This window comes from Hippocampus bargibanti, linkage group LG18, assembly GCF_051943395.1.
Source record: "Hippocampus bargibanti isolate YZ-2025 linkage group LG18, ASM5194339v1, whole genome shotgun sequence".
NCBI classification, from domain to species: domain Eukaryota; kingdom Metazoa; phylum Chordata; class Actinopteri; order Syngnathiformes; family Syngnathidae; genus Hippocampus; species Hippocampus bargibanti.
In genome coordinates this window covers 14,694,191-14,717,730 of record NC_142751.1, presented here as the reverse complement: position 1 = coordinate 14,717,730, position 23,540 = coordinate 14,694,191, and the positions used below count along the sequence as shown (strand labels likewise).

At 40.5% G+C, this 23,540-nt stretch overlaps 3 protein-coding genes across 6 annotated transcripts in view; all 3 read left to right on the top strand.

Annotated features, from left to right (window-relative positions):
* The window catches only part of pi4kaa (phosphatidylinositol 4-kinase, catalytic, alpha a), a 30,316-nt gene extending 24,137 nt beyond the window's left edge, over positions 1 to 6,179 (top strand). Inside the window, 7 exon segments of the mRNA XM_089020433.1 lie at positions 46 to 150; positions 389 to 514; positions 623 to 743; positions 1,848 to 2,007; positions 2,108 to 2,197; positions 3,391 to 3,474; positions 4,219 to 6,179. Coding sequence (XP_088876559.1) covers positions 46 to 150; positions 389 to 514; positions 623 to 743; positions 1,848 to 2,007; positions 2,108 to 2,197; positions 3,391 to 3,474; positions 4,219 to 4,270 — 738 coding nt within the window. The 3' untranslated portion in view covers positions 4,271 to 6,179.
* Positions 6,180 to 6,942: 763 nt separating this feature from the next.
* Positions 6,943 to 14,125, top strand: marveld2a (MARVEL domain containing 2a). 3 transcript variants are annotated; one of them, XM_089020464.1, is made up of 10 exons: positions 6,943 to 7,059; positions 8,460 to 8,542; positions 9,500 to 9,735; positions 10,447 to 11,180; positions 11,267 to 11,487; positions 12,048 to 12,083; positions 12,179 to 12,339; positions 12,725 to 12,896; positions 13,399 to 13,449; positions 13,524 to 14,125. In XM_089020464.1, the coding sequence occupies exons 3-10, from the start codon at positions 9,518 to 9,520 to the stop codon at positions 13,641 to 13,643; spliced, it is 1,713 nt and encodes a 570-aa protein (XP_088876590.1). In that variant the 5' UTR covers positions 6,943 to 7,059; positions 8,460 to 8,542; positions 9,500 to 9,517; the 3' UTR covers positions 13,644 to 14,125. The 3 variants fall into 3 exon arrangements, with proteins under 3 accessions (XP_088876590.1, XP_088876591.1, XP_088876592.1); XM_089020465.1 differs by having other exon boundaries at positions 6,946 to 7,059; positions 8,460 to 8,509; XM_089020466.1 differs by lacking the exons at positions 6,943 to 7,059; positions 8,460 to 8,542 and adding an exon at positions 8,545 to 8,683.
* A 931-nt stretch (positions 14,126 to 15,056) lies between these two features.
* On the top strand, positions 15,057 to 22,260 carry oclna (occludin a). Of its 2 annotated transcripts, none has more exons than XM_089020467.1 (9): positions 15,057 to 15,136; positions 15,965 to 16,038; positions 16,654 to 17,296; positions 18,830 to 18,997; positions 20,641 to 20,777; positions 20,983 to 21,126; positions 21,198 to 21,369; positions 21,680 to 21,721; positions 21,803 to 22,260. In XM_089020467.1, exons 2-9 carry the CDS (start codon positions 15,989 to 15,991, stop codon positions 21,899 to 21,901), a joined length of 1,455 nt encoding a protein of 484 aa, XP_088876593.1. In that variant the 5' UTR covers positions 15,057 to 15,136; positions 15,965 to 15,988; the 3' UTR covers positions 21,902 to 22,260. The 2 variants fall into 2 exon arrangements, with proteins under 2 accessions (XP_088876593.1, XP_088876594.1); XM_089020468.1 differs by having other exon boundaries at positions 15,102 to 15,136; positions 15,970 to 16,038.
* Positions 22,261 to 23,540: the final 1,280 nt, after the last annotated feature.

Below are 23,540 nucleotides of genomic sequence, written 5' to 3'. Positions count from 1 at the left end.
TAGTAGTATTATTATTATTATTATTATTATTATTATTTTTTGCAGGACATGCTAGCGCTGCAGATCATCGGACTCTTCAAGAACATCTTCCAGCTGGTGGGCCTTGACCTTTTTGTCTTCCCCTATCGGGTGGTGGCGACCGCTCCCGGGGTAAGACCACGTTTTGAGTATTTTACCAAACAACCAATATAGCTTCATCCTGCAAGTCGTAGCATTATCTACAGTAAAACGCCATAGATGGACTAACAAAACGGATTCAAAAATTAATTTGTGAGTGGCAGTGAATGAGTTGAAAATGGCTGATTTTTTATTATTATTATTATTATTATTATTATTATATATTTTTTCGTGGGATGGGGTTGACTTTAATTTTTCGGGTCTTCCTCAGTGCGGCGTGATCGAGTGCATCCCAGACTGCAAATCCCGCGACCAGCTAGGCAGACAGACGGATTTTGGCATGTACGATTACTTCCGCAACCAATACGGCGACGAATCCACGCTGGCCTTCCAGAAGGTTCTTTTTTTAAATGATCCAATTTTCAAGCAGACATTTTTTTTTTGTCACTTGGGCTTCACGTTAAATCATTGCGGTCTCCCTTTGAATGGCGTGGTTGCTCCACAGGCTCGCTACAACTTCATCCGGAGCATGGCGGCCTACAGCCTTCTTCTCTTCCTGCTACAGATTAAAGACAGACACAACGGCAACATCATGCTGGACAGCAAAGGTCACCTAATCCACATCGGTAAAGAAAGACAACTAGAACAATTTCATCTGGAATTTTAAATGCGGATTTTTGTTAAGCGGATTTGTCTTTAAATTTGGTCTCACCAAAATACAGGTAACATCCGATTTACGACCGAGTTTCGTTCCGATCAAACGGTCGTAAGTCGAAATGGTCGTAAGTCGAAATACATTGAAAATGATGAACTCGGAGGCTAAATGACTGGCAAACTCCCCCTTTCTGGTGCCATCACACAGTCGATTGCTGTGCGAGTGTGAGATGCTGGCTGGCTGTCCAAAATTATTATCCGCGTTGCAGGCCTGCTAGCACGTTGCTGTGCCAGGTGTAGAATTAAAATGTTAAAAATAGGGTCTGGAGGTCGTGGTCGTAAGTATGGGTGGTCGTAAGTCAAGCTGGTCGTAAGTTGGATATTACCCGCGCTACATATATTACGACAAAAATGTTCGTATCTACCGTTGTTCGTAACTTGAATGTTCGTAAGTAGGGGAGTGTCTGTATACATTTTTAAAAACGATATGCGTATGTATTCCAGAAACAAAGGCTATCTATTTGCGAGCTATTAGCTATCTATTCGCTAGCTTGCTATCTATTTGAGTTACTTCCAGGCTGAGTGAACGCTGGCGCGTGTGGCTGCCGCTACTCGCCCACAGAAAAAAACGTATCCTGTGACTGTAAAGTGACCTTGAGAGTTTTGAAAGGCGCTTAAAAATGAAATGTATTATTATTATTAAATATAACAAAAAAATATTTTTACATTTATGAATATCACTTTTATACCTTGATAAATTATGAATTTAAATATCAAATTACAACATTTTTGGAAAATTTGACATTTTTATCGAAAACAACTTGTAATCAGAAAAACTCAAAGTGTGAAGTATGGGTGGTCGTAAGTCGAACTGGTCGTAAGTTGGATGTGACCTGTATATCAGAATCAGAAAACCTTTATTCGTCCCACAATGTGGACATTTGCTGTCCACAGCAGCAATTTGAAAGGGGATGGGGTGACAACGACATTAGCTCAACTGCTAGCAAGCTAACAGTTGCTATAGTAACACTTTTTGGGATTTTTTTTTTTATTTTTTTTTTTTATATCACCCCCAGATTTCGGTTTCATGTTCGAAAGCTCTCCGGGCGGCAACCTGGGCTGGGAACCCGACATCAAACTGACGGACGAGATGGTGATGATCATGGGCGGCAAGATGGAGGCCACCCCCTTCAAGTGGTTCATGGAGATGTGCGTGCGAGGTTACCTGGCTGTACGGTAAGGAAAACGTTCCCGGGGAGGTGGGGGGGGGGGGGTCAACGCTCAATATTATTATTATTATTATTATTATTAATAATAAATGGTTGTCTCCTTACAGTCCCTACATGGACGCGGTGGTTTCTCTGGTGACGCTCATGCTCGACACGGGATTGCCGTGCTTCCGGGGGCAAACTATCAAACTCCTCAAGTGAGTCACAGTAACACAAATTACTCGGCAGGGGGCCGGGGGCGGGGGGGGGGGGGCGTTATCATGATAAAATCTTAGAAATAAAAATGTATTCTTGTTATTATCATTAAAATAAAGTTGGATTTTTTTTGTTTAATAAAGTCGCTAAATTGTCATCACTGTTTTGCTCCTCTGTTAGCATCAATGTTCCAAATCCAATCCGGGACCATTAATAATAATAATAATAATAATAATAATAATACATTTCATTTATAAGCACCTTTCAAAACTCTCAAGGTCACTTTACAGCCACAGGATACATTTTCCTGTGGGTGAGCAGCGACAGCCACATGCTCCAGCGTTCACTCGACCCGGAATAACTCAAATCGATGGAAAGTTAGCTACTTAGCTAATAGATCACTAATAGATAGCTAGCTAACTAGCTTATAGATAGCTTATTGATAGCAAATATATAGCTAGCTAGCTAATAGATAGAAAATAGATAGCTAGCTAGGTAGCCAGGTAGATCACTAGCTAGATAGCTCAAGAGCAATAAGCGCCTTTCAAAACTCTCAAGGTATCTTGACAGTCAGAGGATCAGTTTTTCTGTGGGTGAGCAGCGGCAGCCACACGTGCCAGCGTTCACTCAACCCGGAAGTAACTGGGATAGAATAGTAAGACAAATAGATAGAAAGCTAGCTAGCAAGCCAATAGATAGCTAATAGCTAGCCAGCTACATAGCTACCCAGCCGGCCAGATAGCTATTGTACGGTATTACAGAAAAGACAAAGACAATTGACTTAGTAATCTTTTGACTTTTGTTTATGTAGACATTGTGTAGATATTGTCCTAATAGCTAGATAGCTAATCGAGAGCAAATAGATAGCTAGTTAGCAACACGAGCCAGCGTTCACTCAACCCGGAATAACTCATAGATAGAAAGTTAGCTAGCTAACTAATAGATAATTAATAACTAGCTAGCGATATAGCTAATAGATAGCAAATAGATAGCTAGCTAGCTAGATAGCTTCTTCTTTTCCTTTCGGCTTTTCCCTTCTAACCAATAGATAGTAATTAGATAGCTAGCTAGGTAGAAATGCTAAAATATGACAAAGCAGTGACTGACTACACAGCAGAATGTTTTTTTTTTTGTGTTTTTAAAGTAAATCATCTGCCCCCCCCCCCCCCGAACGACCCCCCTTCTTCTTAATCAGAGGCAGGTTTAATCCTCAGATGAGCGAAAAAGAAGCGGCGGCGTTCATCATCAAGATCATCCAAAGCTGCTTCCTCAGTAGCAGGTAAATGAACAGCCGATGCTAACTGTTAGCATATGTTAGCAGCTAATAATAATAATAATACATTTAATTTATAAACGCCTTTCAAAACTCTCAAGGTCACTTTACAGTCACAGGATAAGTTTTTCTGTAGGTGAGCAGCGGCAGCTCAACCCGGAAGTCAGTCAAATAGATAGAAAGCTAGCTAATATAAAGCTAAAAGCCTCCGAGTCTCTTATTTTTAATCATTTTGAATGGATTTCGACTTACGACCATTTGGTCGAAACGGAACTCGGTCGTAAGTTGGACATTGCCTGTATTTTCTCCAGTTGTACATGTACATATCTGTATAGAGCATATATTTGTCAAAAAAATTCAGTACAAACCAATACTTATACAAGCCTTAAACATATTTATTTAAACCTTAAACATACTTATATAAGCCCTAAACATACATTCCACCCAAAATTTAGCACTGAAGCAACTTATGAACAAATTCACTTTACGAACGACCGTTCGGAACGTATCTCGTTCATAAGTTGGTGAGCGTCTGTATCTCTCTATTCAACATTTTGAATGGATTTTGACTTACGACCCTTTTGACTTACAACCGTTTCGACTTACGACCGTTTCGACTTACGACCATTTGGTCGAAACGGAACTCCGTCGTAAGTCGGATATTACCTGTATAATGTTTTCTATCCCCTTTTTTTTTTAAATGCAAATCTCCAATGCTAACCCATTTCCTGTCGCTGTCCCGCATTCCAGGAGCAAGACATACGACATGCTGCAATACTACCAGAACCAAATTCCCTACTGAGATGGTGACGCCACATCCGGGTCAGCAATAAATCCCAAAACCCCCAACAGGAACATTTTAAACATTTTTTTTTAGTTGTTAAACCGAGAGAGCTATTTGAAATCGCCCTTTAAGTGTTTTTACACTCCTCTTCATCCTCCTCCTCCTCATCATCATCATCATCACTCCAGTGCACTTTATTTCTTGCAGTATTCTGAGATTTACCATCAAACAGTCTGCACTGTTTTGAAATGTTTTCAAGCGTGCATGTATGTTCTATATATCATACGTGTGTTATTTATCAAGCCACGAGGACAATTTTACAATCCAGAGCGTCACTCTAGTGCATTCTGGGAAGTGTGTGTGTGTGTGTGTGTGTGTGGACACATATACGAGAAAAAAATTTACTCACCCCTTAGCAATGGTTTTTAATTATTATCAATTTAGAATCTACAACCCCCCCCCCCCAAAAAAAATAGTGATGATAATATCTGTTAGCTATCTATTAGCTAGCTAGCTAGCTTTCTATCCAAGTTACTTAGATATCTATTAGCTGTCTCTTAGCAAGCTAGCTTTCGATCTGAGTTACTTCCGGGTTGAGTGAAAGCCTAGCTAGCTACCTGTTAGCTATGTATTAGCTAGCAAGCTTTCTATCCGAGTTACTTCCAGGTTGAGTGAAAGCCTAGCTAGCTATATGTTAGCTATCTATTAGCTGGCTAGCTTTCTATCCGAGTTACTTAGCTATCTGTTAGCTGTCTGCGGGTGGCATTTCCCCTTTTTTCCATGTTAGCGCTTTGTTCCAGTTTTATCTGATGCCAAAGCGCTATATAAGCCGTATTGCATTGTATTTTGGACATCTGCCCTCATTTCAAGCTCATATTACTCCAGACCCATATAATTTAGGAATTAACCTTTTTTTCTGATGAAACAAGAGAGTCTAAGGTTTCTAACGCTGTATTGAATGTTTATGTAGTCTTAAAACTCAATATTCTATGGGTCTTGGAATTCAAGTGACAATGACAAAAACCCTGGCACTGGAGTAGACACCTTTTTTTTGCACATCGTCTGGCAGTGAATGAGTTAAAAATAATTGAAGCCACAAAGTTTGTGCATGTCGAACCTGCTTGGAAACATTCCGTGTCTGTCTGTCTGTCTGTCTGTGTCACGTGACGACTTCACAGACCTTTTCAAAGTAAAACAAAACAAAAAGAGAAGCCATGTCTTACTTGAGCGCCTCTCGATATGCAAAAATATTCGTTTATTATATTTGTCGTTTTGGTTTATCTGTCAAACAAACAAACAGGCTGCTCTTTCGGTGCAATTTGTAAGGAACAAAAGGGATTTTGCTATAGCATATTTGGGGTTGTCCGCTTTTGTCTTTCAAGGCGTCTTTACGCTAGCGACATGCTAATGCTAAAGACATCCTATTCCATAATGTACCTTTAACGCAAGGGTGTCAAACTCTTTTTTTTTTTTTTGCCGCGGACCACATTGTAGTTAGGAATTTGGGGAAGCCATTAAAATGTTTAATCCCCATCAGATATTACATATAGAGCGCACAACAAATGAATAAATAGCTAGTTTTCAAATTTGAAGTCAAAAATAGTGACTGTTTTTATGGTTTACATCCAAAAATATGAAATTTTGGTTCGTATTTTAGCAAGCATCATGAAATTTCACAAGTTTGATTTCCTGTCGTGGGCCGAATAAAATGATATGCCGGGCCAGATTTGGCCCGCGGGCCTTGACTTTGACACCTATGCTTTCAACACAACCCTCTTGTGAAAACGTGCTTATTTCTGAACATTTGTGTCCGTGAGTTTCAATCTGAGAACTTGTTTTGTTTTCAATGTTGGGTCATTTCACGACTATCAGCCGTCAAGAACATATGTAATGATTTAAATATTAAAACAAAAACAAAAAAATCCTCATTCAAGTCTTTCTCGAAGCTTCTTTTGTCCAAAATTAGCTTTTCTGACAACCAACTTGATAACTGGAGTGAATGAATCAAATGTAGATCAATACCTAGCTAGCTAGCTATTTGCAATCTGTCTAGCTGTCTGTATATTAGCTATATAGTTAGCTATTAGCTATCTATCTGGCTAGCTATCCAGCTGATCCTGTGACTGTAAAGTGACCTTGAGAGTTTTGAAAGGCGCTTAGAAATGAAATGATGATTATTATTATTATCTGGCTATCCAGCTGTCTATATAGATGGCTAGCTATCTATTTGCTATCTAGCTAGCTGGCTATTTGCTCTCTAGCTAGCTACCGAGCTAGCTATCTATTTGCTGTCTGTCTAGCGAGCAATATATTAATAATAATAATACATTTCATTTTAAGCGTCTTTCAAAGCTCTCAAGGACACTTTACAGTCACAGACAAGCATATCTAAATAAATAAAATACAGTTATTTATATTAGCTATCTAGTTAGCTGTTAGCTATCTATCTGGATAGCTATCTATCTGGCTAGCTATTAGCTAGCTTTCTACCTATTTGAGTTACTTGAGTGAACGCTGGCGCGTGTGGCTGCTGCTGCTCACCCACAGACTAACTGACTGTAAAGTGACCTTGAGAATTTTGAAACGCGCTTAGAAATAAAATGTATTATTATTATATTAGAAAAATACAACAAAAAAGAAAAATCATCGGTGTACAGTCTGACGCGATGTTGATGACGTCACATGGGATGGGCAGGTAGTTTCGTAGTGGGCGGAAATTAGCTGCGGTGGTTCGCCGTCTACTTTCTGTCATGAAGAAAAGCTGCAGGAAGAGAAAAAAGAGACAAAACGACAAGAACAACAACACGGTAGGCCAACTTTGAAGCTGTGAATATCGATCAGCTTCGATTCGTGATGAGGCGAAAATGAAAAATGGACTTGACCAAAGTGAAACGGGCTAGCCAGGAAGTGCACCTCGAGCCGAAGGGAACCGGTCAAACTGGACACGTTTCGGGAAAAAACGTCTTAAACATTCAAGTGGTTTTGTTTAGTTTTAAGTTGGACGGTGTTTAAGTCTGCTTTTTGTGGGTTAACGTAACTTGTACGTAACCTCTACACTACGTATGTTGATCTACTTTATTTTTCTGTCGTGCGTGAACACCTTACACAAGTTAGGTGCGCACAATGTAAACTTTTGTGCAAAGTACTTCTTTACCCCTTCATTTTTTTAATTTAGGAGCATTAATATTTGTCTTAGTTTACGCACATCTCTTTTTTTACTTTCAATACTTCTAAAATTGTTAGAAATGTAAATGTCATAATTTATCGTCCAAACGTTTCAAAAGGATGCGTTCGCGAACCTCTTGAGAATGTGGTGAATTTCTCTCGCTAAATGTATACTGTACTGTATGGAATATTAAATCATGATATATTTTCGTTTTGGCTTCCTTGTTGTCTATAGAGTATTTTAATTCGTGCTTTTGTTCAAATATTTATGAACGAATTACAATTGTATATTTGTAATTTGTGATCATTTTTCTCCTGATTTATCGTCTGAAGATCTCAAAATGATGCGTTTTTGAAGTCCGTAAACGTTGCTGACATTAATTTGGGTTTTCTTATTCTTATTTTTTTAAATAGAATATATGTGTGCGTTTCTCTGTACCACTTTATATATTTGCATTTAGTAGTACTGTCACTTAATATACTGTATATTTTATTTTCAATTTCGGGTACACAGCTTTATTATAGAGTTACATTCCCGCTTAAAGGATTTTTGTGATACATTTTGTGTTTTAAAATGATGTATTCTGATACTTGCTAATATGTACAATTGACATGCTATTTTTTTTCACATCAATAAACTGGTTTATTTCTTTAGTGCACGTGTATGTGTGTAGCATGTTTAATTATTTTAGTACTTTATCCCGAAAAGGGATATCACAAGTCAATCATGGGCTCTTTAACTGTTGTGTGAATAATATCTCCTTTGTTTTTAAAAATATAAAATAACATTTATTTACTGGAAACCGTGGCTGTGCGATGATTCGAGTTTATCGATTTATTTCAGTCCATTTCTCAAATAATTTTGCGATCACTTTCATCCGCGCCTCCATCAATGGTTAAAATTCATGTATTTATGGCATTTATTATTGAGCTACTTTTCCCAGGCCCCTCACGACTTTGTATAAAAAATAAAACGAGCTTACACAAAGGCCAATCAAGACGGTTCAGGAAGTGCTGATTGTTGTTGTTGTTTGTGTTTCAGGAGCAATTCGGCGTCGCGCAAACGAGTTTAGCCTGCAGCAGGCGGTCAATGTAAGTGGTGGCGAGTGACTGCGTGTCAGCGAGGTATTGAACAGTATTTCCGATTTATTTTTTGGCAACCCTTCGCCGCCCTTCTGATTGGCTAATCACTGTGCATCCCCCGCGCCGCCACCTGCTGGCCGGGAGACGCACTGCGGATGGTGGTTAGAGCATGAAGGATTCTGGGTAATTTCTTGGTTTCTGGCTTGTGTGTTCTTTTCTGCGGCGACTTTTGGCTTTGTGGTGTGGTGGTGGTGCGACCGTAGATATTGCGTACAGTGACACCTCGGTTTCCAAACCCCTTGGCTTACGAACTTTTTGGTTGACGAACGTTAAATGTATGAAAATTTTATCTTGGCATACGAACTATTTTTCGGGTAAATAAAACGACTTTATTGTACAGTACAGTTTATTTCTTTAATTATAATACCATAGCACATTTATTATACATAAAGTACGGTATATTTTGTGCAGTTTTAAGGCTTAGATAGTAGAAAATTATGTTTTATGGAGACCTGGGAACGGATTATTCTCATTTTAATGATTTCCTATGGGAAATTAAGTTTTGGGATACACACTTTTCACCTTACGCACTGTCTGGGAACCAATTAAGTTTGTAAGCCAAGGTATCACTGTTTATGTATTGTATTTTGTACATCTGAACCCATTTCAATCTCAGATAACTCCAGACCCATATGATTTAGGAATTAACCCTTTTTGTGAGCGAGACGAAGGTTTCTTATGCTAAATTGAATCTTTATGTAGTCCTAAAACTTAATATTCTGTGGGTCCTGCAATTTGAGTGACAATGACAAAAACCCTGGCACTGGACTGGACATATTTTTGTACATCATTTGGCAGTGAATGAGTTAAATTAAAAATAGAAATATTGGATGTGTATAAGTGTAACCACATTTGTGGTGGATTTTTTTTCTAATCTCGCTTTTGTGTGTGTGTGTGTGTGTGTGTGTGTGTGTGTGCGTGCGTGCGTGTGTGTGTCAGGGCCCCCCCATCATCCTGATGTTCCATGGTGACGAGTACCTGGGCCGCACTGAGCATGTCCGCCAGGCGCCTCATTACGACCAGGTCCCGCCGGGCACGTTGCCCCGCAACAAGTCCTACGAGCTTCTACCTTTGAACTCCCAGTCGGCGCCATATTTGGCCCTCAGCGCCGATCCACTTCCGCCCCCGCCTCTGCCCAACCAGCCTCCCATCGGACCCGAATACCCCAGCGACGGGTACGTATGGAGAAACATGATTTTGTCTTTTTTTTTTCCGCCTTTACAAGTCACTTTCAAATGTTATAATGTGAAATGTGAGATTAGTGCCCCCAAGTGGACAAAAGTAAAATTACACCTCACATGCACGTAACTATGTATAGTGCCCTCATGTGGACAACCGTAAAACTACACGTCAAATGGCTGTAACAATATATAAATAATAATAATACAGTAAAGTATCGTTATATCGAAATCGGATATATCGATAGTCCCGGTTATATCGATACTATTTCTATGCACGCACGGAGAGAATTACATGCAAACAGGGTCGGATATATCGATAGTCCCGGTTATATCGATATTTTTTCGGACTCCCTTGAATATCGATATAACGAGACTTTACTGTAATTAATAATAATAATAATACATTTCATTCCTAAACGCCTTTCGAAACAGTCATGGTCAATTTACAGTCACAGGATCAGTTTTGCTGCGGGTGAGCGGCGGCAGCCACACGCATCAACGTTCACTCAACCCCAAAGTAACTCAAATAGATAGAAAGCTAGCTCGCTAGCTAATAGATACAGTCGCTAATAGATAGCTACCTAGCCAGCTAGATAGCTAAATGATAGCTAGCCAGTTAGCTAATAGATAGCTAGCTTGCTAGCTACCATGTTCAATTAAAGAAAATGTATGTGCGCTAAATACTTCTTATTGATCCAACCGTAGCGAGGGTCCCGCCCCCGAGGATCCGGACCCCTCCCTGGACATCAAACCGGTCCACCGCTTCATCCCGGACTCGTGGAAAAACTTCTTCCGAGCCAGCGACCGCAGCAGCAAAAAAGGGGCGTGGCCCGAGCCCTCGGCGCCGTCATGTAACAACAACAACAACAGCACCAGCGAGGGCGTCCGCTGCTCGCCCCCCCACACGCCCTCCGTCCCGGGGTCCTTCCGGGACCCTTACGGAGGCTCGGCCGGCAGCTCCGATCCGGCCAAGGAACTCCTGGACCTCGGCGAGTCGGCGTCGGGCCGCACGTACCGCACGGCGCTGACCTACAGCGAGCGCGTGGAGGAATACCACCAGCGCTACGCCTACATGAAGTCGTGGGCGGGGCTACTGAGGATTCTGGGATGCGTGGAGCTGCTGTTGGGCGCCGCCGTTTTCGCCTGCGTCTGCGCTTACATCCACAAGGACAACGAGTGGTTCAACATGTTTGGCTATTCGTCTCCGGGCGGGGCTTACGGCGGCGGCTTTTACGGCGCCGGCACGGGCGCGACGACGTATACGGGCCCCAAGACCCCTTTTGTGCTGGTGGTGGCGGGCTTGGCGTGGTTGGTGACCATCATCGTGCTGGTTTTGGGGATGACCATGTATTACCGCACCATCCTGCTGGACTCCACCTGGTGGCCGCTGACGGAATTTATCATCAATTTGGCGCTGGCGCTGCTCTACATGGCCGCCGGTACCATGACGACCAAAAAAAAAAAAAAACAAACCTCAAAAATCACGTGACGCATTCGATTTTATAATTTTTTTCTTTCTACGCAGGCATCGTCTACGTCCGCGACACCACCCGTGGGGGTCTTTGCTCCTACCCCGTGTTCAACAACGGCATGAGCGGCGCCTTCTGCAGGACGGAGGCGGGGCAGACGGCGGCCATTATCTTCCTTTTTCTCACCATGGTCATCTACCTGATTAGCGCCGGCGTTAGCCTCAAGCTATGGCGCCACGAAGCGGCCCGGAGATGCCGTCAGAGCAACGCGCAGGAGGTCATTTTGAAATTTTAACCCCCTTCCATCCCAAAATATCGAGTTTAAACTTTGATTTTAACTCTTATTTTGAAATCTTCATTTTAATAATCAGAATAATAATAATAATACATTTCATTTCTAAGCGCCTTTCAAAACTCGCAACGTCACTTTACAGTCAGAAAGTCACTCAACCCAGAAGTAACTCAAATAGATAGAATGCTAGCTAGCTAATAGAAAGCCAGCTAGACAGTTAGATAACTAGCTAGATAGCATATAGCTAATAAATATCCAGCTTTCTTCCCCTTCAGCTGTTGTTAATATAAACCAATATGCATCGTATTTTGGATAGCGGCCCTCATTTCAAGCTCATATAACTCCAGACCCATATCATTTAGGAAATAACAATTTTTTTTTTTGATGATAGAAGCGAGTGTAAGGTTTGTAACGCTGTATTGAATGTTTATGTAGTCCTAAAACTCAATATTCTGTGGGTCCTGCAATTTGAGTGAAAATGACAATAACCCTGGCACATTTTTTTTTGCACCTGTCTGGCAGTGAATGAGTTAATTATCTTTCAGGTGCGGCAGTCCGAGTTTGGAGCAGCGCAGTCGCCGGTGAGCAAGCACCCCCCCTCCCCCCGTTAGCAATAGCCTAATAGCAATTCATCATCCGCCATTTGAACCTCCCTGATTTTCTTTTGTTTCATCAGTTGGTGCCCGCCGGCGCTCCGCCGGGCGCCAAAACGCCCCAACAGGAATCGTCGCTGGTGTCCGTCCGGGATGCGCCCATCGCCGTTGCCCCCAAAATCCTCCAGGGGGCGATACCATCCGGGCACATTCCCAAACCGGTTATCGTACCGGATTACATTGCGTGAGTCACAATTGGATTTTGTCCCTGACCAGATGCTAACCAGATGCTAATAATAATAATAATCATAATACATTTCATCTCTGAGCGCCTTTCAAAACTCTCAAGGTCACTTTACAGTCACAGGATACATTATTCTGTGGGTGAGCAGCGGCAGCCACATGCGCCAGCGTTCACTCAACCTCAAAGTAACTCAAATAGATAGAAAGTGAGCTAGCTAGCTAATAGATAACTATTAGATAGCTATCTAGCTAGCTAGCTTATTGATAGCTTAGAGATAGCAAATATTTAGATAGCTAGCTAATAGCTAATAATAATAACAATAACACGTTAACCTTAAACCTAACGCTAACCCTAAAGCTAACCTTGTCACTTTGACTCCAAACAGGAAGTACCCGACCATCCGTTCGGACGAGGAGCGCGACCAGTACCGCGCCGTGTTCAACGACCAGTACGCCGAGTACAAAGAGCTTCACGTCGACGTGCAGGCCGCTTGCAAAAAATTTGACGAGATGGACGGCATGATGCGGAACCTCCCGCAGCAGGCTAGCAGCCAGATGGTAACCTCACTTCATAATCATCATCATAATAATAACTCGCTATTAGCTATCTGGCTGGCTATCTAGCTAGCTATCCACTACCTAGCTGGCTGGCTATCTGGCTGGCTATCTAGCTAGGTATCTGTTGGCTATCGATTGGCTGGCTAGCTAGCTAGCTAGCTTTCTATCTATTTGAGTTACTTCCAGGTTGAGTAAACGCTGGCGCGTGTGGCTGCCGCCGTTCACCAAGGTGCGCGCCAGCGTTCACTCAACCCGGAATAACTCAAATAGACAGCTATCCAGCTAGCTAGCCACTAGCCAGATAGCTTGCTAGCTAGCTAATAGATAGCTAGCTAAGAGATAGATAGCTAGCTAGCTAACTAAGAAATAGCCAGCTAGCTAGCTAAGAGATAGCTAGATAGCTAATAGACAGCAAATAGATAGCTAGCTTGACGTCACATCACGCTACTTCCTGTTTGCTACGCCTCCAACATGTCCCTTTCTTTCTTCTTCTTTTTTCCAGGAAGCCGATCGCATCAACAGAATCCTTCAAGACTTCCAGAGAAAGAAGAACGTAAGTGTGTCCTTCGTGTCGTGTTCTCGTTACCTCCTGCTGAGATTGCTAATTTTTTTGGGGGGAACCCGCAGGACCCGACGTTCCTGGAGAAGAAGGAACGCTGCGACTACCTGAAGAACAAGCTGTCGCACATCAAGCAGAAGATTCAGGAGTACGACAAAGTCATGGAGTGGAACGACGGCTACGACTAACGGATGCAAAAGTCCACACTGAACATCTGGAATATCGTCATGCTTTTTTTTTTTGTTCCACCATTTCATAACTTTGAAAACACTCATTTTTTTTTCAGTGGTTTGTTGTTGTTGTTGTTGTTGTCGTCGTTGCTTTGTTTGGTTGCTCAAGTCATTAATAACCTGCGCACTCCATGCAGGAAAAGCCATTTGTATCATGCCGCATGCTATCATTACGCATCTTCTTCATGATAAACGTGTAAAAAAAAAAAATACTAAATGATGGTTACGTTCATTTAAACATGCATTTTTTTTTTAATATGATGAAGTAAATTTACTTTCATGAAATATCTCATATAACATCAAATGTTTTTTTTTAATTAATCACTTACTCAACCAATGTCATTATATGATTATTTTCTGTCCAGGATACGAAGCTAATGTTTTATTTTTTACATGATGTGGAGTCTTAACACTGAATAAACCAAAGTCTGTTTGGATCAGTTTATGATATTAGCATTTTAGCATATTAACGAACAGAACGGCTGTTAAATATTGGGCGTGGTGGCTAAAGTAGGGAAAACTTCTATACTTGAAATTTCATCAATAATAATAATAATAATAATAATAATAATAATAATAATGAACTATATTAATCCACCACACGCTTCACTCGTCTAAGTGCACACAAGTGATAAAAGTACGTACAATACATGCTCAATGTTTCCCATTCGTGCTGTTGAGCGGTATTTGCAGTACCACCACCCCACCAGTAGACGGCACCAGTGCGTAAAGTAATGGAAGAACACTACGAAGAAGCTGATTGAGTGACATTGGTGGAGTGAATTAGGCAAACGAATGAACCACGAGAGGCTGCAGAGCCGGTGCGGAATTAAGCAACCTGAGTTTTAATCGATTATTAAAAATGGCAAAACGGTTGGTATTCCCTTCAATTGGTGTGTATTTAAAGTGATCATTGCAAATATTTGTCCAAACTTTTCGCAGGTTGTGTATTTTGTTCGTGAGAATATTTAGTCATGGAGTTTTTAAAACGTTTCTTAAATTCATTAGCGCTTTGTAAATTGCTATCAGTAGCCAAAATATGAAATCTCGCTAATCTTCAACATTAAACGTTAAACACTGATTCAATTTAATCAAATGTTTGTTTCACTAAAACCTTGTTTTTTTCATTTTGTCAGAATTAGAGTGATTCATTTCGTTTTAAAATTAATAACAATTGAAAAAATAAACAACTCCTGCATTCGCGGTCATTTTCAATATAGTAAAGCGCGTGGAAAAGGAATTTTATGAATTTGCATATCAGCAAATTACTTCCGGCTGTAGAATTTCCTTTTTCAAGTGAACTCAGCATTTCCTGTTGGGTAAATTGAAACCTGCAAGTAGGCGTGGCCAAGCTGCAACCTGATCAAGGTGTGGTTGCTGTCTTTCTTTTTTTTGTATTTGTTTGTGCGTCTTTGTGCGTATTTCACCTCGAGGAAACAACCGCATTTCAGGTGAGTACCTCGAACTCTTTCTTCACTATTTTTACTTTGTTTTTTTTTAGAATGAAGTTTTTATGTATTGTTTTTGTGCCGTAAAATCTGCGGTTATTGTAGTCGATCGGTAACTGAAAAGTAATTATTAGTCCGGCTCACTTTTTTCAAATTTATGTAATCGACTAAAATAGTGGAAATAGTTGCAGCATGAATACAAATATTTTTGAAATATATTATTTTATTAGAAAAATATCATATTATACTGTTTTGCTGTAGCTCTTGGGTGTTTTTAAATGTGGAAAGTCGTGGATCGTGTAAAATTAACTTAATTTAATAGCTAGTGACATAAATACCGTTTTTTAATTAAAGTACACACAATTAAATGTACAGTAATTCAAATACAGTCTGCCATTCTGTACCTTTTGAATGACGTGATGGTGGGCATTTTCTACATACCTAATAAAGTTAGCATGATACTCACCTCGTTTTTGTGTGGCGATGTTGTAAGAGTCATTAAATGTGTCATGTAGTCTTTTAAATGTTTAATCAAGATGATAAATGATTTGGGATGATTTTATTTTGATTTAAAATTAGTTTTGTTTTGTTTCCACGCTGATGTGTTGTGCTTGACAATTACAACATGGCTATGGGCTAGTTTCGGTTACTGCAAACAAATGTACTGGAAATGTTCTCTTTGTTTTCAAGTATGTCGTGTTTGATTGTGCTATAAATGTAGAGAAACTGGAAATTAAATTTTGTTTTAAGGAGCTTTATTTGAGCTCAAATTCAATATTGTTATACTTGTGTGGATGATATAAATGCGATTTTTGTGTTTGTTTTTTTAAGTGCAGAAAGTCCAACGCAGCAGCGATGTCAAGCAGGCCCAACGGGAGTCCACCTCCCTACCAGTCGGATGGCTAGTAAGTAGTAAAGCAAACAATAAAGTGATACCTTGGCTTACGAACTTAATTGGTTGGATGATTCCTCGTAGGTGCTTTTTCTGCGATAATTTTATCTAGTTCCTCATCAATTGCGTTCTGTTTAGCTGGGTTGACAGCTTTTTTTCGTCATGTATACAGATGGCTTGTGCGGGTTATTTGTGGAGCCTGATTGATGGATATTTTAACCTTGCAGTCTACACTCTGCTTTTGAACTATCAAAGTTGAAACGAGTCCAAATTTCACTGTATTCTATCCATTTTGTCACTGTCTCTCTGTCGTCTGCCTGTCTCTTTAATGTTGAAACCACCTCCCCTCACTGTTCTTGACCAATCACGTGGCTTTAACCTTAGACTGGGGGCGGGGATTAGAGGACCAAAACAAGCCATTTTCTTGTTCAGAGAACAAGGGCTAATTCGCGAACGACACATCACTCATTGTGGCGCTCCGTGTGTATCCCGAAAAATAGTTTGTATGCCAAGGTAAAATTTTCGGCAATTTAACGTTCGCAAACCGAAAAATTCGTCAGCCGAGGTATCACTGTCTTATGTTTTGAAGCACGAAAATATTGAACGAAAACCATGTTTCTCCCCACAGCAACGCACCCCCGCAACCGGCGTACTCGTACTACCCAGATGACGAATTCCAGCACTTCTACCGCTGGACGTCACCGCCGGGCGTGCTGAAGATCATGGCCATCATCGTCATCGTCCTGTGCGTGGCCATTTTCGCTTGCGTGGCTTCCACCCTGGCTTGGGATTCCCAGGGGGCTCTGTCGGGCTTCGGCGGCGTCGGCGGGCCCTACCAGGGAAGTTACGGCGCCGGGAGCAATTACGGCTCCTTCGGGGGCGGGGCTTACGGACCAGGCAACGGCTACGGCTACGGCGGCCTGGGCGGCAACTACAACGACCCCCGCTCGGCGAAAGGCTTCATTATCGCCATGGCGGCCATTACTTTTATCGCGGCGTTGGCCATTTTTATCATCCTGGTGTCTCACCAGAAGATATCGGAGAGTAGGAAGTTCTTCCTGGCCGTCATCATCGTCTCCGCCATCTTGGCTCTGCTGATGCTGATCGCCGCCATTGTGTACCTAATGGCCGTCAACCCCATGGCGCAATCGCAGGGCTCGGCTTACGGCAGCCAGATCGCCGGTTTGTGTGCCCAGTACCAGCGTCCCCAGTTGTCGGGGGTCCTCGTCAACCAGTACCTGTACCACTACTGCGTTGTGGAACCGCAAGAGGTTGGCCGCCGATTATTTGTCTTTCGTTGCTCATTTCGTGTTGTTATGGTTGATTTTTGGGGAAGTTTTCGCAAAATCGGAATATGCACCGACATTTCGGGGTTATATTACTAATACAATACATATTAATTTATTTATCGCTTTAACAACAGCTGAAACTGGAACAAAGCGCTGAACAAAGATAACTGTCATATACAGTTTTCAAAGGCGCTTAGATATTATTATTATTATTATTATTATTATTATTATTATTATTATTATTATTACTATTATTATTATTATTACATGTTAAATGTATTATTATTAGAAATTCTATGCATTATTATTATTAGAAATTAAATGTATTATTATTAGAAATTCTATGTATTATTATTATTATTATTAGACATTAAATTTATTATTATTATTATTATTAGACATTAAATGTATTATTAGTATTCTTAGAAATTACATGTATTATTATTAGAAATTCTATGTATTATTATTATTAGAAATTAAATGTATTATTATTATTATTATTACAAATTCTATGTATTATTATTATTATTATTATTATTATTAGACATTAAATTTATTATTATTATTATTATTATTATTATTAGACATTAGATGTATTATTATTATTCTTAGAAATTAAATGTATTATTATTATTAGAAATTAAATATATTATTATTATTATTATTAGAAATTCTATGTATTATTATTATTAGACATTAAAATTATTATTATTATTAGACATTAAATGTATTATTATTAGAAATTAAATGTATTATTATTATTAGAAATTAAAGGTATTATTCTTATTATTATTTATTATTACTACCCGGCTGACTATCTATTTGCTATCAATTAGCTATCTTGCTGGCTCGCTAGCTATCTACCTGGCTATCTATTAGTTAGTGCTGAGAAATCTTTTTGTTTTTTTTTACTTTGTTACTTCCGGGTTGAGTGAACGCTGGCGCGTATGGCTGCCGCTGCTCACCCGCAGAAAAAAAATATCCTGTGACTCTAAAGTGTCGTTGAGAGTTTTGAAAGGCGCTTAGAAATGAAATGTATTATTATTATTATTATACGGCTACTTAGCTAGCTGTCTATTAGCTATCTATTAGCTTGCTAGCTTTCTATCTATTTGAGTAACTTCCGGGTTGGGTGAACGCCGGCGCGTGCTCATCCACAGAAGAACTTTATCCTGTGACTATAAAGTGACCTTGAGAGTTTTGAAAGGCGCTTGTATTACTATAATACAACAGCCAATTCGTCATTTCACGCCACCCACGGCACTCACCACTCCAGCCCCTACATTTTTTTTAACGCCGCACACCCTCAAAATATTATCCAAAAATCGTCTTCTCTCGGAGTTATGAACAGTTGGTATCAGCCGTATGCTAGCATACAAATATCACGTCAAGGAAAGCCTCCCGAAACATCAGAACTTTATTTGCGGTAAATGAGAGGCTCCTTGTGCAACCACATTTTGTATTTATTATGATTTTTTTTTTTTGTGTGTGTGTGTGTGTGTTTGTGTCCGACAGGCCATCGCGGTGGTTTTTGGTTTCCTGGTAGCGCTCGCCCTCATTATCATGCTAGTGTTTGCGCTGAAGACGCGCAGGAAGATTATCGAGTTTGGCAAGAGCAACATCTTATGGAAGCGCGTCAAGGTGATGGAGGACGCAGAACCCCCGCAGGACATCGAGGCCTGGGTTAGCAAAATCTTGTATCTCATTCACTGCCAGACGATGTGCAAAAAAATGTGGCCACTCCAGTGCCATCACGCAGTCGATTGCTGTGCGAGAGTGAGATGCTGGCTGGCTGGCCAAAATTGTCGTATATGTTGCCGGCGTGCTAGCGCGTTACGGTGCCAGGCGTACAATTAATATAAAAAAAATAGGGTCTGGAGGTTGTGGTCGTAAGTATGAGTGGTCGTAAGTCGAGCCGGTCGTAAGTCGGCTGTTACCTGTATTGAGTTTTAGGACTACACAAATGGACCTAAGACGGTATCATGTGGTGTCTCACTGTGCTAGTCAAGCTTTAATGCCGTGTATTATTGTTTTTTCCAGGCAAAAGCGTGCTAGCCACTTAGCTAGCTGTCACACTTGTTTGAACATATGTCATCAAGTCCAAATTTCCTGTTTTATTCGATTTTTTTTTCTTGAATCAAGTAATTTATATGTCATTTAACTCATTCGCTGCCAGACGTGTTAAAAAAATGTCCCTTGCAGTGCCAGGGTTTTTGTCATTGTCACTCAAATTCCAGGACCCACAGAATATTGAGTTTTAGGACTACATCAACATTCAATTCAGCCTAAGAAATTTTACACGCTCTTCTTTTATTAGAAAAAAAGAGTTAATTCCTAAGTTGTATGGGTCTGGCGTTATCTGAGCTTGAAATGGGGGCATATGAACAAAATACTACGTTTTAATGGTTGTAGAAAGGCTGTGAGGTGCAGTCAAGTGTGTGAAAAGCTATCTTTGAAGCGGTTGGACCAGTTTGGTGGCTCTCTGGAGGAGGAGGGGGGTTGGGGGTGGTGGTTTCAAGGTGTGTCGCCGTGGCGACAGAAATAGTTTCACTGTCATCATTTCACATTCTCAAGGTAGGGGTCGGGGGGGGTTGGGGGGGTATTTTACTCCCAAGCGAACGTAGGAGGATATAACGTCCAGTTAACGCGGGTTTTGTTGTTTTCATCAGAGCAGACGTGGCGAGTACAAGCATGTTTGCTATCTTAGCGCGGTTAGCCTTTTTTTTTTTTTAAACCCTCGAGGGAGAAAAATAAATAAAGTCAATTAGATTTTCCTTAGTCATTAAAACACCTTTTTAACTAGAAAAAAAAATAGCAAATAAACTTGTCAAGTCTATTGTGTGAGTGATTATTGGCTAACTCTTAGCTAGCTAGCTATCTAGATATTTGAGTTACATCCGGTTTGAGTTATTATTAGCTAACTTAGCGAGCTAGCTAGATTTCTATCTGAGTTACTTCCGGGTTGGGGGATTATTAGTGAAATCTTAGCTAGCTGGCTGGCGTTCTATCTATTTGAGTTACTTGCGGGTTGAGTGATTATTAACTAATTCTTAGCTAGCTAGCGTTCTCGCTATTTGAGTTACTTCCGGGTTGAGTGATTATTAGCTAACTCTTAGCGAGCTAGCTAGCTAGCGTTCTATCTATTTGAGTTACTTCCTGGGTTGAGTGAACGCTGGCGCGTGTGGCTGCCGCTGCTCACCCACAGAAAAACGGATCCTGTGACTGTAAAGTGACCGTGAGCGTTTTGAAAGGTGCATAGAAATTAAATAATTAGAAATTATTATTATTATTATTGTTGTCATGCTAACGCTAACGTTTATCGACAGGTAAACAACGTCTCCGTGCCACCCGAAGAACTTCACATGGCCGCCGTGCCGGATAAACTGCGCGGCTCTAGGAGTCACCTGGACGACGAAGACCGCAGTACCGACTACAGCAAACCCGTCTACAGCTACACGCCACCGTCAGTCCCGCCTTTCGCTAACCGTCGACGCTCACCCACCCGCGCGCGACTTCCGCTAGCATGCGTTGATTATTACGATGACGTCATCGAGTGAAACGCATCCAGTGCTGAGTCATTCAAACTCAACAGGACAAGCGCATAGCAATGATTTTTTTTGTGTCTTCACGCTAATTAGCATGATGCTAACCATGTATGCAATTTTCAGCCCGGTTCGTAACGGCGTTCCATACGGCGCCAACTCAGACGTTTCCAACTCCACCGGGAGAGCCAATAGGAGGCGCGGTGACCCCGACGCGGATTACGCGTCTTCGGGAGACGAGCTGGATGACGACGACGCCGACTTCTACAGGTTGGTCCCGCGTCGTCATCGTTAGCCGCGTGACGTTCAGGTTTTTAATGGCCGGTTGTTTTTTCTTTTAGCGAGTTCCCGCCGATCCCCAACGAGCAAGAACGTAACGAGTATAAGCGAGAGTTTGATCGCAATCATCACGAGTACAAAGACCTCCAGGGCGAGCTGGACGCCGTCAACAAAAAACTCAGCGACCTCAACCGAGAACTGGACGAGTTGCGGGAGGGAAGCCCACAGTATCTGGTTAGCATCGTACGCTACATTTCATCGCGCACAACATCGGATTCGCTTTGCGTCTTTTTGCCGCGATAATCCGACGACTGCAAATGAAAATTGGACATTAGCGCAAAATGTCCAATTTTGCTTCAAATTTGTAGTTTCTATTTCTGACCCACAAAAAAATGGTTTCAGAAACCGTGCTGGAAAATACGCAGGAAGTCGGCCATTTTGTTTTGAAAGCTGCCATTTTGGGCCCATTTCAAGGACTTGGGGTCGAAATACTGAATATAGAAATATCATAATAATATTTTAAAATGATCTGTTTTACTTCTAGGATGCTCTGGACGAGTACAACCGAATCAAGGACATGAAAAAGGTAAGGTAATTATGAAATATGAAATTCTGCCCAATTCTGCACAATTTGACTGTGTTTTTGTCGCCTTGTGTTTGTTCTCAGTCGTCGGATTATCGCAGCAAAAAGAGGCGGAGCAAATACCTCAAAGCCAAACTCAACCACATCAAAAAAATGGTCAGCGACTACGACCGCAGAGCATAAGGCGACGCGTGATGATGATGTCATCAGAACAAAAAAATGTCACATGGTGAGTGCGAGCTGTCAATCACGACAGCAAACGATAGCCTGATTTTTACTGCCAACGATGAACTCTTTATAATCCCCAAAGCACAACGAGATAAGTTTGAATATTTTTTACTCTTTGCGTGAAACTTTATTTGTATTTTAACAGGTACAAATTTTAACTGGTACTTTTTCTTTATCTCAACTTAGTTCACGTGTATCAAGTGAGCTGTTTTTAAACAAAGTACTTTTACTCTGGTTTGTGTGTTACTGTGTTGTATTTTAATGACAATAAAATGTCCACTAAATGAAATGTATTCTTTGGAAAGGATATGAGATTAATTTGAAGAGTTTTGCTTTATTCACAATTTTTTTTTTTGATTTAATGTTTTTTTTTTCTATTGGTTTGCCTCTATTATTATTATTATTATTTTTATTATTATTATTATTAGTAGTAGTAGTAGTAGTAGTAGTACTATTATTATTATTATTATCAGTAGTAGTAGTAGTATTATTAGTATTATTATTATTATTATTAGTAGTAGTAGTAGTACTATTATTATTATTATTATTATTATTATTATTATTTATTATTATTATTATTATTGTGATTATTAGTAGTAATAGTAGTACTATTATTATGATTAGTGTGATTATGGTTATTGTGATTATTTTTTGTTTATGATTATGTATTATTTATTATTATTATTTGTTTTTATTTTTATTCTATTATTATTATTATTATTATTATAAATTGTATTTATCTTGCTAATGATGGCACCCGAATGAATGTTCTTCAGTGTTCATGATTGTGTTATTGTGAGCGTGTGTGTGTGTGTGTGTGTGTTTTGTGATCACTAAGCAGCCTAACAGATTAGCAGCACTGTTATGTGTATGTGTGTGTGTTCGCAAGCGAACATCACATTTTGTCTCATTTAACGAATTTGAGGTCAAAGCGCATTCGTCCTTCAGCTTCCAATCAAGGCCAAGGCCAGAAGACACACACACACACACACACACACACACACACACACACACACACACACACACACACACACACACACACACACACACACACACACAACATCTGTCTCCATGTATAAACGCGTACACGTGAGCACGGCGAGTGTTTGTCCTTTCTGGCTGGATGTGTTTGAGAACGGTTACATGAACGTGGCCTCTGGTGTGCCTAATGAAATGACCAAAGAGCGGACACTTCCTGGTATCCTCTCGCTAAAACCAACGCCATTGTTTTGAATTGACGGGAGGGCCGCTCAGATAGTGTTGGTGGGCCGGATTTGGCCCCCGGGCCTTATTTTGAAGAACCTTTCAGGTTGGTAAGTATGTGATTTGAATTGAGTGTTTCATTTAAGTTATTTGGCTATCTGCCTCGCTAGTTGGCTATCTATTAGCTATCTATTAGCTACTCAAATAAATAGAAAGCTAGCTGGCTAGATGGTTAATGGCTAGCCGGCTGACTGGCCGGGTGGCTAGTGGATAGCTAGCTATCTAGCTTTCTATCTATTAGTTATATAGCTATCCAGCTAGCTATATAGCTAGCTGGCTATCTATTAGTTGTATAGCTATCTATCTAGCTAGCTGTCTCGCTGGCTATCTA